Source organism: Mus musculus, chromosome 13, assembly GCF_000001635.26.
Source record: "Mus musculus strain C57BL/6J chromosome 13, GRCm38.p6 C57BL/6J".
NCBI lineage: Eukaryota > Metazoa > Chordata > Mammalia > Rodentia > Muridae > Mus > Mus musculus.
In genome coordinates, this window is record NC_000079.6 from 20,844,534 (window position 1) to 20,857,721 (window position 13,188).

The 13,188-nt window shown below is 40.7% G+C and overlaps 1 protein-coding gene across 6 annotated transcripts in view; it reads left to right on the top strand.

Moving 5' to 3' along the window:
• Aoah (acyloxyacyl hydrolase) overlaps positions 1-13,188 on the top strand; it is a 242,515-nt gene that overhangs the window by 50,431 nt on the left and 178,896 nt on the right. For 5 of the 6 annotated variants that reach the window (XM_011244309.1, XM_017315521.1, XM_011244310.1 and 2 more), the window contains one exon: positions 6,546-6,645. In XM_011244309.1, coding sequence (XP_011242611.1) covers positions 6,546-6,645 — 100 coding nt within the window. Of the gene's footprint in view, positions 1-6,545; positions 6,646-7,106; positions 7,375-13,188 lie in introns of those variants that run through there. The other variant, NM_001281854.1, reaches the window with a different exon arrangement.

Below are 13,188 nucleotides of genomic sequence, written 5' to 3' on the forward strand. Positions count from 1 at the left end.
CATAATAGCTTTTATTGACATAAAAAGTAGAAAGCATTGTAACTCCATTCTTCACAAAATAATTACAGAGTTGATTAAACTCAAACTGGGTATACTGGCTCACACCTGTAGTCCCAGCTCCTACAGAGCAAGGTAGACTCCCTCTGTGAAATCAAGGCCAGCCTGTTCGACAAGTTCCAGGTCACCCAGAGTTACATAGTGAGAAAAGAAAAAACCCACAATATTCCCCAGAAAAGGTAAGTTCATGATTAGGAAGGTGATTTTCTCTGGGCAGGGCTTACCAGCATCAACGAGGATGTGCTGAGCCCTGAGATTTCCTCAAGTATGGGAAATCCATTTTTACCTCATCCCTATTAAAAAGAAAATCAAAGGTTCACAATAAAGATCCATAAAAGAGTGAAGAAAGATACCCAAGTGCCTGATGCAGGCACTGCTATGATGGATGAATATGTGCTGGAGAGATGGGAAAGACGGAGTACATGGTGAAAAGCAGGAAAAGAAAGCAAAGCCGAGGGTTTATACACAGTGGAGAAAGGTGGAGACTTGATAAGAGCATGATGATATCCTGGCCCAGGGCTGGTGCCACCAGCCATGTCTGAGGCCATGGTCCGTGTTGATATCTGTAGCCCAAGTTACCACCAGAGCCCAAGGGGGATATTCATAGTTTGGGATACCATTGGAGACTATATGGATATCTGAGGGCCATACTGCCTGGGGGAGAGGTGAGGGATAATGCTGATCTGAGTGACCTGCACTGCCACCTGAGGCCACAGGAACATCCAAGCCCATGCTGCTGCTGGTGGCCATGTCTGGGTCTATGGTCCTATGGCAGCTGGGGTCTGTGTTGATGTCCCAAGCCCAGATTACCAGGCAAGGCCATGAGATGACCCTGGTCTGGACTGCTACCATAGGCACTGTGCTGAGCTGGCCCCATCCCTTCCCCGGGCAGCAGAGTAGTGCTAATCTTGACAGCTGGGAAACTGATAAGCTAGCCCCAAGGGTGTAAGTGAGGGAGAGCTGGGCCCATCGCTGGTCTGCTGGCAGTGTCTTGGGCAAAGGAGAGATGCCCTTTCCTCCTTACCCTTCACTGTCTGAGGCAGGGGAGAGAGCTGGCCTTGAAGTCATCAGAGGGAAAGAGTTGGCCCTGCCCTTCATCAGCCTCAGCCCTTGAGAGAACAGGTCTTGCACCTCACTGTGGCAGCACAGTAGAGCTGCCCTGATGGTAGAGGAGTGAGGGACCTGGCCCGAAAGGTGTGAACTCAGGAGAACTGGCCCCGCAGTGTCACCTAGACAGCACAGTAAAGCTGATCCTGGTGGCAAAGGCACAGGCGAGCCTGTCCTGAGTACTCGAGAGCAGGAGAGTTGCTCCTGCAAGCCCTTGTCAGCTGTGGCATTGGGTGAGCTAGCCAAAACAGTGCTGGAGAACTCATCCTGGTAGTATGGGAGCAGGAGAGTTGGCAGGCTGACCAATTCAGCTATCTCCCAGACCTATATCCAGGGCTCTAATTGGCACACCCCAACATCCATCCCATCTATCGTCTGCAGGAGTACTTGAAAGTGCTGGTCCTACGGATCCAGAGCTGCAGGATCTCCCTGACACTGGGCAACAACAGACTATCTGAAAGGAATCCCCATGAAGATCCAGTATAGATAGTGTAGCAGAAGCCAGAGGCCTCGAAACAGATCAATGACTCATTGCAATGAACATATGCAAGTAAAGATGTGTGGACAAGTTGGTATACTGTGTGATACCCTTTGACACATGGCAGCTTCCATGACAGGACTTTTTTAAAATTATCGTTCTACTTTTCTTTTCTTTTCTTTTCTTTTCTTTTCTTTTCTTTTCTTTTCTTTTTTGAGGAAGGGAGGTTGCAAGAATGAAGGGCAGATAGAAAAGGAAGGAGAGATGAGTGGGATTGGATGCAGGATATATATTTCACAAAGAATTAATAAAAAGTTGAGAGAGAGGGGGAGAGAGAGAGAGTGTGTGTGTGTGTGTATGTGTGTGTGAGAGAGAGAGAGAGAGAGAGAGAGAGAGAGAGAGAGAGAGAGAGAGAGAGAGAAACTGATCTTCAAAATGAGGCAGGCTTTCTCCCCTCTCCTGTTGCCCTGTACTAGCTCAATTAAAGGGCTCTTTTCAGGAGCTCCTGCTTCCAGACATCATACTTCACCTCTGCTCCGTACATTCTTTCTGCCTTCTCTTCTGCGTATCTCCCTGAGCCTTGAAGAGAGGGGTTTGATAAAGATATTCCATTTAGGCTTGAGTGTTCCAGGGTCTCTCACTGTCTTCACATGGTCTGGTTATGGGTCTCTGTGTTCATTTCCATCTACTGCAAGAAGCTTCTCATTAGGATTGAGTGATGCATTGAACCAGTAATAGCAAATGTTTAATAATAACCTTCAACATAAATGGCCATAACATGAATGAAACATGTAGGCTGATTGGATACAATTAATATTTTCATCCATGAAACTCACAAAATGAAATAGGACATCCAAAAATTTGAGAGTTAAATGTTGGAAAACTACCTACCAAACAAATAGGAGTGGAATCTAAGCTGGTCTGATTCTCAAGTCTGATAAACTAGACTGCAAACTAAAATTAGTCAAGAGAGATAAAGATGGCCACTGCACATTAGTAAAAGGTACAATTCATCAAGATGATATAATTATTATAAATATATATGTACCGACTCATGGGTGTCCTTTTTTTAAAAATTGAACATTAAAAGTCATAAACTGCCATGTGTCCTAATACAATAATAAATGAACACTTCAAAAACCTCAGTCTCACATTTAGATATGTCTTCAAAAATTAAAAATCAGAAATGAAATTTTATAAGTAAAGCATACCACATATCAACATTATATATATATATATATATATATATATTCCATGCCACAAGTAGGAAATAAACACTTTTCTCAGGGATACAAAGAAGATACTCCAAAATTGCTCATAATAGAATCCACAAAACAATCTTTATGCTATATATAATAATTGAAATATTTCCCTGCATCTTACAAAACTACAGTGGAATAAAACTAGAACCACTAGCAGTGCCAATCTCAGACAACACATAAATACCTGCAGACTGAACAATACAGTTTTAAATAACCAATATGCCATGGAGGAAAATAAAGGAAGAATGTGTTTTAATTCCTAAATTAAGTGGAAATGAGAGTGTAGCCTACCAGAACCTCTAGGATATAGACAAGGTAGCTTAAAAAGAAAGTTTGTGCCTTTAAATGTTTATATTTCTTAAATATCAGAGAGTTCTAAAAAAATCTAATGTCTAGGGTCAAGGGTCTAGAAAACTTAGAAACCAAATCCAAATGCAGCATACAAAAAAAACTAAACATCATCACACGAGAAATTAGTGAGAGAGAGAGAGACTGAAATAACAAATAGCAGTATGCAAAGTTGGTTTTTTGAAAATATTGACAAGGTTGACCAATCTGTAGACAAACCAAAGGTAAAAGAAGGAATGGCCAAATTGACACAACGAAAGACAAACAAGGAACTGTTACAACAGATCTCAAAGGAGTCCAGAAGATCACAGGAGAATACTTTGAAATCTTACATTCCTAGACAATGGAAACTCTACAAGCTATGGTTAAATTTCTAAATGCATATTACCTGCCGACATTTAATGCCTGTAGACACAGTCTAGTAGATACATAACAAGAATGAGGCAGCTTTAAAAGTCTCCCCCAAAAGAAAATCCCAGAACTAGACAGATTCATGTTGAATTCTACCAACCGTTTAAGGAAGATCTGAAGAAAACACTTTCTTAAATATCATCTGTTCCCAATGGAGTTGACTAGAGTTAGCCTTCAAGTCCTGTTACCTGTAGCAATTCTGACCTCCCACTTAGATCAGTCTCTATGCAATGCTTGCTAATTTCCTCAACAAATGCCTCATGCACCATATTGGTCTCTCCATGTCCTGGAGACTCCATTTCGAGTTAGGCTTCACCTCTACTACTTCATGTGCAGTCTATTCATGAGTCAACACTCATAATCTGACTCTGCTATTCATTGTCGGACCTTGGTGTCCTTCTAAGGTATTGGCAAGCTTTTATGACTCTGTAGCTCTTATGTTGTACATGTGAACAATGCCAAGTTCTGTTGCCAGTTTAAAATTTATTCCTGGCTCCTTGTACCACAGATGTAGTAGCATCTAAGTAGAAGGCTGAACCTAGAAAAAGTATTTCCCTAGCCTGCCCGTGTTTTCAGGATACTAACCTGAAGTCTCTGAGTTTCAGATGTCTTCCTTTAAAAGGAATTTGCATTGTTACGCCATGGAGCTTTTAATAGGTGCGATACCTTTCCCGATGCCACTATGAAACTCATAGTGTATCTTCAATTGTGTTATTCTAACAATTAAAGATGCTTTGTCAACAACCACCTTGTCTTCAGCCATAAACTTTCTCATATTCCTTTATTCACCACCAGAATATGTTCCTTAGCATTCTGCTTTGAACTCTAAGCCTCTCTAAGTGAAGAAAGTAATAGTCACGCCACAGCCTGAATGAAATAATGAAATTTCTTCCACAAACCAATGTTTTTTATTACTTTTGAATTCAACCTTACTCAGATTTTTTAAGGGATATACAAAATCCAGCCAGATTATTTGCTAGAATATATTATAAATTACATTTAATCTAATTTCAGGTAGTACTTTCTCCTCTCTGGAACCTTATAAATAGAGTCCTTTCTGAGTTAAGCATTCTTGTCATTTGAACTCTCATAAGAATTGGCCAGTATGCTCTGTTTACTCCAGCCTACAGCTCTAACCTCTTCTAAATTTCTATTATAAACAAGTTCAGAAGGCCTATGAGCTACATGGTCGGGAAGTCACAGTAATAAACTCACTTCTCCATAACAATTTTCTGTGTTAGTTACTTTTCTAGTTGCTCTGACCAAATACCTGGCAAGAAGCAACTGATGGGAGAAGAAATTATTTTGGCTCAAGATTTGAGGGGATACAGTTAATAACTGCAGTGGAAGCATACATCGAGGTCAGGTTGCATCTCCAGTTAATAAGCAGAAGGGGAAATGTTAAGGATCATCAAGCTTTGTCCCTTACCCTCTCTCATTAAGTCTGGACCACTACATAGCACCACTCTGTGACCTCTCTGTGGATGGCCTCGTGGAGGATGCTTCTCCCAGATAGCTTTAAGTACACTAACCTTGACGATGAAGATGAACCATTACATTTTATTGTAGCTCCTTTGAATCCAGACACAACCTTAGTATTGGAAGATGACGGTGGTATGGCATTCACTAGAAAAAAAAATCAGCAACAATGTTTTTCATTTACAAGACTAAGAGATATGTTTAACTTAAAGTAAGGAAGAGGTGGCCAGGCAGTGGTGGCGCACACCTTTAATCCCAGAAGTTGGGAGGCAGAGGCAGGCAGATTTCTGAGTTTGGGGCTAGCCTGGACTACGGAGTGAGTTCCAGGACAGCCCAGGCTACACAGAGAAATCCTGCCTCGAAAACAATACAAAACAGAACAGAACAAACCAAACCAAACCAAACCAAACCAAACCAAACCAAACCAAACCAAAACAAAACAACAAAACAAAACAAAACAAAACAAAACAAAACAAAACAAAAGGAAGAGGTGATTTAGATCATTATCTAAGTGGAACTTAGTACTTTTGGGCTACTTTGTTGAGTTCTAATATCTGCCATCTTTCTTCATCCTAATCCCTTGCAACCTCCCAACACTAGGTGGGTGAGGAAGAAGATTGGAGGAGAAAGGGGTTGTAGATCTCTTTAGACTACTTCCTGCTGATTAACAGTGTTGCATTCCTTCCTGCAAGTCCAATCTTTGTCATCAGGACATCTCCAACAAGCACCGAGCAATCCAGCAAACATTAAATGCAGCAGCAGAAACCAGCAGCAGCAGGGGAGCTCTGGCATTTTTATACCCTCTCAATGGTCCCCAGAATTCAAAATGTAAACTGTCTTCAGCTGTCAGATTCACACCCCTGCCAGAACACAAGACAAATCATAGTTAGCTGTTGTGGACGATCTGAAGCAGTCTTATATCCTGTACTTGGGTTAAAACAAAAACATATTCACGTAACATAACTGAGTTTTTAGAGAAACCAAAATTGTGACTAAATCTTAAGAAGAACAAATTTAAGTGTATAAGACTATGTATAGCAAAGTAGTTTTTCCTATTGAGTCCAGTAGACTCTAAATGTTCCTCCCATCTAAACATATTCTTTCTGTTTTTCCTTTCTCAGGATTTTTGTGGCTTCTCCTGAAAATACTAGCATGTTTTCTGAGAGGCTAACTCACAGCTCAGGGATTGTGTGCACTATCTTGTTTTCAGGACCTTATGTAAGAGGCGGGAGAGAGGAGTGTTGTAGGAAATCACAGTCCAGGAGATGTACCAGGTGACATTCTAAGGCCAGGTTGTGAGAACATCAGAATCCATCCTGGGGATTTAACTTTCTCTGAGACAGCTTCTGCTTCCTAATGCCTGCACGATCTTAATAGCTTTGTTTTGCTCCATTTCCTGCCAGACTCGATGAAGCTATGAAGGCTGATGTGGTGTGCTATGCTCTGGAATTTTGCAAGCGGGGTGCTGTCCAACCACAGTGTCATCTCTACCCACTTCCCCAGGTGAGTGGGCTCGGCTCTGAACGTCAGTTTCCAGGAGCCCGTAGGCACATTGGAAATGTTATAAAGGGAGACTGGGTTTCATTTTCACAGTAGTTTGAGGACTGGAAATTTATGGGCAAACTACCCTCAGTGTCTAAGGGTTCCGTTCTTTCCACATCCATGTATTTGGTGCCATTTGTATCATGATGATGGCCTTCCCTTCTGCTATGCATGAGGGCTACTGATACTTATATAACAACTGTGTATCCTACCTCCTTCCTGACAATGTTTATCAGATGATTTCTTCAATTAATCCATCTTACTCCATCCTTGATGACTCTTCCTATTAGAAAAAGTCTAGGATATTCTACTATTAGCAATAATCCTGAGCTGTATTGGTGATAGATGGAAGAACCAAATAAATAAATCAGAGATTTAAAAATATCTTTACCCCTCAAAGATCAAATGAATTACTCTTACAGGACAACCAACTCATCTCAAGATGTCCAGAACGTTTCAGGGATCAGTACTAAAAATTCCACATCCTAAGAAAATCTGATCAGCTGGTATCTCTCATCCAAGCTTACCTATCCTTACTCAAAAGATGACTATAATAAAATATTACCCTCACAACTTTCTTAAGTAAAACAAGTATATATATATATATATATATATATATATATGATCAGCATGTTACCAACCATACTATACACAGATAATACATTAAAATATTACTAAAATGAAATCTAATAAGATTATTGTCACTGTCATGATTATTTGCGATGATTTTTAAGAATCTCCTATATCATATCATTTTGGACAACTTGTAGTTCTATTGTGGTTAGCAAAATCTAGGGTTGACCACTGCTCACTTCACCTCCAAAAAGAGGGAGGAAAGGGGGAGGGAGAAAGAGAGAGAAAGAGGGACATGCCGCAGAACTGTTTTCTTGATCAAGAACAATTGAAAGAAATGCCCAGGATACATGCTTCATGCTGCTTCTGTGATTGACTGTAAATGAAATTTTCCTAATTCCTCCAAAGAAGTTGTAGATGCCACTGGTTTCTAGAAAAGTAAATTTTAAGTGGGAAAAAAAAATTCTGGTGGTCAAATAGCATGTAAATATTGTCTTCTCATAACCAGGATTTGATATTGGAAGAAAGCAATGTATCTCTCTGTAGGAAGGCAAACATATTAGTCAGCCTGTCAGCATCATGACAAAATGCCTAAGAGAAGCGATTTAAAATGACCAAAGGCTTGCCTAGGCTTATAGATCAAAGGTTTCGATTCATGATCACTTGGCTCTGATCATGGGCTTGCAGAGGGACAAGACATCAAGATTCAAAGTTGGGAGGGGGCAGGGCAAAGCAACTCACTATGGTTGAGAGAGGGAGGGGGGCCAGAAGGAAGGTTGCCTCTCTCAAAGACCCTCTTCCTTCAACTAGATTCTACCTCGTGGGTTGTCTTCACTCTATAGTAACCTGTCAAGTTATGAGCTCATGGGTAAGTGGACTCATAGACTTCATGATTGCATCATGTCTTTGATGTTCCAACTCTGAGCATTACCTTGGGGGACAAAGATTTCAGCTAACAAGTCTCCTTCTGAATTCAATCCTAACAGCAAGTGATTTGGGTTTTAGTGACATCCACAATCACCATGATGTATATGAATCTTATCCACAGCAATTCACACAACGTTCAATTTGATCTGATCGTACAAAACATACCTGATTTAAACATACTGTCTGCAGTTATTTTATACAGCAGATTTCATTTCTTTGTCTCCCCCAGTTTAATCTCCTGCTTTTGCTTGTGTTGCTGGGATTTGAACCTTGCACCTTTCACATGTCAGCCCTCATCCTCCTTTTTAGCTGCTGTCTTAGGAAAATTTCAGCAACCCTTGTTGCCTGGGACCAAACAGGAAAGATTTCATCTAGAAGAGCTCAGCTTCCACTCAGCAGAATTCTGGGGTGCTGGTCAGCCTGATATTCCCCCCCACCCCCTGCAGCTTACTTCATTCTCCTCAGGGACTGCTCCAGGCCCTCTCCCTCCACCATAAATGCCTATCACCAGTCTCTATTTCTGCAGATCTGATCCAGAAATATAGGCTATTCCCTCCAGATTCACAGTTTTCTGCGTTGAACTTTTCTTTAACATCAATAACTGTCATGCCCTAGTGTTTGCCACAGACTCTGGGGGAAGAAGTTATGCTTCAATCTTGTCTAGTTGTCTATGCAGTCCTAAGACACAGGCTCCATTAGCACCTCTTGCTCACAGGGAGGAAGTGGGACACTGAAGGCTTTAGTAGATTGCTGCAAGTCACCACTCTAAGAATGAGCAGAAGTAGTACTGCATCTTTGCCATGCCCATCAAAGATGCAGCTGGTGTCTCCACACCCCTGACACCCACCACATGGGTTTCTGAAGCTGCTATGTGTGTTTCCAAAACAACCAACTGGAACCCTATCACCAGGAAGGGATAGCATTAAAATGTTCACATAATTTTTAAAAATTAGATTACGCTGAAGTTTTAATTTCCTGATAATGTTGTGTTTCGGGTTTGTTGTTGTTGCTTTGTTTTGTTTTTGAGGGATTTTTGTGGGTTTTGTTTGTTTGTTTTTGGGTCTCTTCCTTAACATTACATTTTGTAAATGTAGCTTTAAACATCCATGGCTTTTTTTGTTTATTCCCATTGAGTTCAAATCACTCATACAAATATGCAGCTAAAAGGAATCTTTAGCCCCCAGGCTTTCCTGTGACAATTCTGTCAGTGACCCCAAAATAGCCATTACTCTGAAATGCCACCATAAATCCGCTCTTTTATATAAAACTGTATTCTTGAATTTCATGTTGGTAGAATTATTCAGAACAGATAGATGACCCTCAACTTACAATGGTTAGAGCCCTAAATTTTCTACTTCATCATGGTACAAAAGAAAGAAAAAAGAAAGAAAGAAAGAAAGAAAGAAAGAAAGAAAGAAAGAAAGAAAGAAAGAAAAATGAAGTCAGCATAAATTGAATTCTAGATCATGAATTTTCATTTATTTCTGTGACTGTATCTCCCAGTCAGCTATGCAATCATGAAAGGAAACAACCTATGCACTACTGTACTTTGTTTATAGCAGATGAGTACCTGGTGTTTTCATATCTCCTTATGTCTACGAAGCACCCATCTTTATGTACACAGGACACTCAGCCCTGAATTATAAATCAGGTTTTGGTTTAGACATCTTTGCCCACTGTAGGTACATAACAGTGCCTTGAGATGCTTAAAGTGATGAAACTAAGTTAGAATGCTGAGTAGGGTAGGGTATTAGGTCTACTCGCATTACAAGCTCATCCCAACTACCACCTTCTCTATAAAACACCTTAAAATGTTGACTATCCTCTTAAGCACCATCATAAACTAACTTCTGGTCCTTACAGTGTACTAATGACTGATCCAAGTGTTTCCTATGCATCAATTCAGTTAATCATAGGAAGTAGGTATTGTCCACATTTTATAGACTATGATAGTAATTATATGGATTTCCTTATTAGGATGTAAGTACATGGGGACTGGTTTGGGTGTAAGTGATTGGTGGCGGGGGAATGAGAGAAGGGAGAAGTAAAATGTGCTGGTCCGAATTGCAAAGACCACAGAGATAGTCTTTAGGGGTGTATTTCATCACCCTTTCTCTTTGCACTCAAAACACCTAACAACTGGCACTTGTGTGTATGTTTGTGTGTACAAAACCTGCCACTCATGCCACAGCTTACAAACTAACATTCAACTGTAGCTCTTCCTTCCCCAACTGCACCCTCTGGGATCCTCAGTCCAGAAACTCCCAGACCAGTCTCAATTATAACCTCTATAAACGTGCTACAGGCACCTTTTGAATTCACCAACATCCCAAAAGTACATGCAAGTTTAACCACCCCTTGTCCCCTGACGCCAATCCACATTAACAGAAAACTGCATTTAAATAGTCCATCTCCACCATCTCTAGGGAGCTAGGCCCTTCTCATTTTCTGCTGGAGGAAGAGCACTCACTATCTTAGGAAATAGACAGACTTCAAAGAAGCTTCATGGTGAATTTAGTTCCGTTGGAGCGGGGAGCTCTCTGGCACTGAGGGGATGGATTTGGGTACACAGGAAGTTCTTCTTGGATCTGCTTCCTCAGAAGCTGACATACATTGTTATGGGGAGGAGTGACTCTGTACTTAAATTATATGAAAGTGGCATGGGACAAATTCTTGTGTGGCTGGAAAATAAGCAAGTTGCTTTAAGACTTAATGTGCAAATATCTGCCATCTTCTCTAACTCAAATTCTTAGGCAGCACAGACTTAGGGCTAAAATCTCCAGGACAAAAGTAGAACTCTTTCTGAGATTTGGTCCTCAGTCACTTCTGTCCTGTGCATGTGACAGTGCCCTTCTGCTCACTGCTCACAATACTGCACTTAGCCTGTGAGCTCAGGCCACACTCTCAGATGTTAGTGTCTACTTGCCCCTAAGCTCTTCTTTTTAAAGTCAACTTTCTATTTTTTAGCAGTTTTTTTTTTTAACAGTAGCCATAATTAGATCTCTCTGGGTGCCCATTAAGGAAAAGCCATTTCTCTGGTCTAGATGGTGCTCTAATTGGTCAAACTAAGCAAAACATCACCATCAATCCAACTGAGCTGGTCAAGCACGGGGTGAAGAGAATATTCTCCACAGTAAGTTATGCTAAGGTGAGAGGAAGGAATAATTGTCCCTATAATGAGGTAATACACATTTCCATTCCAGAAACCCCACATCTCATGCCATCACTACACTATAGAGCTGGAACCATCCATGAGGCTGGGTTAAGCCTGCCAGTTTTTCTGAATCACTCAGAAAATTCGTATTTTTATTTCTTTTTTCTTCTTTTGGATTCTTGCCAAGCTTGGGCATACTTTCCCAGACACTCTGGGCTTCCTCCCTCTTTTTCGGAAGCTCCCCACCCCTTTGCCACACAGCTTGCTGCTTGCTTACTGACTTCCAGGACTAACTCAAGTGCCATGGCTTTATCTCTTCTCTTCTCCCTCTCCTTCCTCCAGGCAGCTCCTGAGGTTTACAGCTTGCTTGCCCGAGGCTTTTGTTTTTAGTGTTAACAAGGTTGTCCTCAAGCTTCTTTCTAAACCAATTCTCAAATTCTTTAGTTAACAGGGCTAAAAGCCCTCAGTTTCCTTGGTAATGCATGGCGTGCCAGATTGTTTTCCCCAAAATTTCTAGTGTCGATATCAAGCTTAGCAAAATTGCTAGAATAACACAGAGGATCCACCCCTTAACTGAATTCAACATATTATTCCATTATAAGCACAATATCATTTAGTCAAAACTGAAGAAACTACTTTATTTGCATGACTATTAGCTAACCTCCAGGCTTGACTAAAGATATCATTGGTTTTCTCACTAGCATCCTGTCCCAGTTTCTCACATTGGTACACATTGCATTTAGTTCTTGTGGTTGTTTGAATAAGAAAACCTACCAAGTCCAATTTGTGTTATCCATATACTTATTGAAGCATGGTCAGTCTAGTCTAGAATTCTAAACTAATAATACATGTGGTATATACTGAGAAATAAATGTATAAGAATCACTGCTAGGGAATGGGAGGTGATCAGTGGGAGGAAGACACAAGAGTGAAGTGGGGGAGGATGATGGTCATAGTACATCCTATGTGTATATTAAAGTTCCTTTCCCTCTGGTTCTCTCAGACACACCAGGTAGACATCAACATCTTACGTTTTCTTCCTACCACAACCTTAGAATCAGCCTTTTCTATCAAGAAATTCTGGCTTCTTTTTGTTGTAAAATGGTATTTAGAAGCCAAGATTCCAACACTTAAAGTGTCCTTTGCTCCTGAGATCTCATTGCTTCTAAACCTTCTCAGTGGAGCGCCAAGGAAGAGTGCAGAAATACACACAAAACTGCAATGGTCTGTTTCTGTCCCTCTTTCACATATGTGTTTACTTGTTTCTATGTGTTGAATTTATACAAATCTCTCCACTTTTCGCAGAGCCAAACATAGGTATTTATTTCTGAACATATTCTACAGATGAGACTGAAAGTCTCAACTCAAGATATGTGACTTGTGAGTAGGAAGTGGACCCAGCTTCCCTGTGTTTAGCTTAGACTGGATCATGTTCAGAGTGGCGGTTACTCAAGGCCAGAGGCAGCTTTGGCTTTATTTATAAGGAAATACACTGAAGAGCTTAATTTTCAGTAATTTTACACAAGTGTACCAATGTACCACACTAATAAGTCTACTCAGCCATCTATCCATTTAGTCATGCTTCAAGAAGCATTTCTTGAGAACTTACCACATACTTGGATATTGATCCGGGTATCCTGATATCTCTTTATACCATCATCAGTAGCCAGGACAGTTAGGACTTTTGTTTCACAAATAAAGACTTCTATAAAGTCTCTTAGCTTCTAAATAATACTCTTTTCCTTTAATGCAGCCAATTCTTGATGTAAAAGGAATTACATAGAGCAGTATTCCTCAGGCAATAGAGATGCAAACGGTGGTTGCAGGGGGTAGCTAGGAAATATATAGAA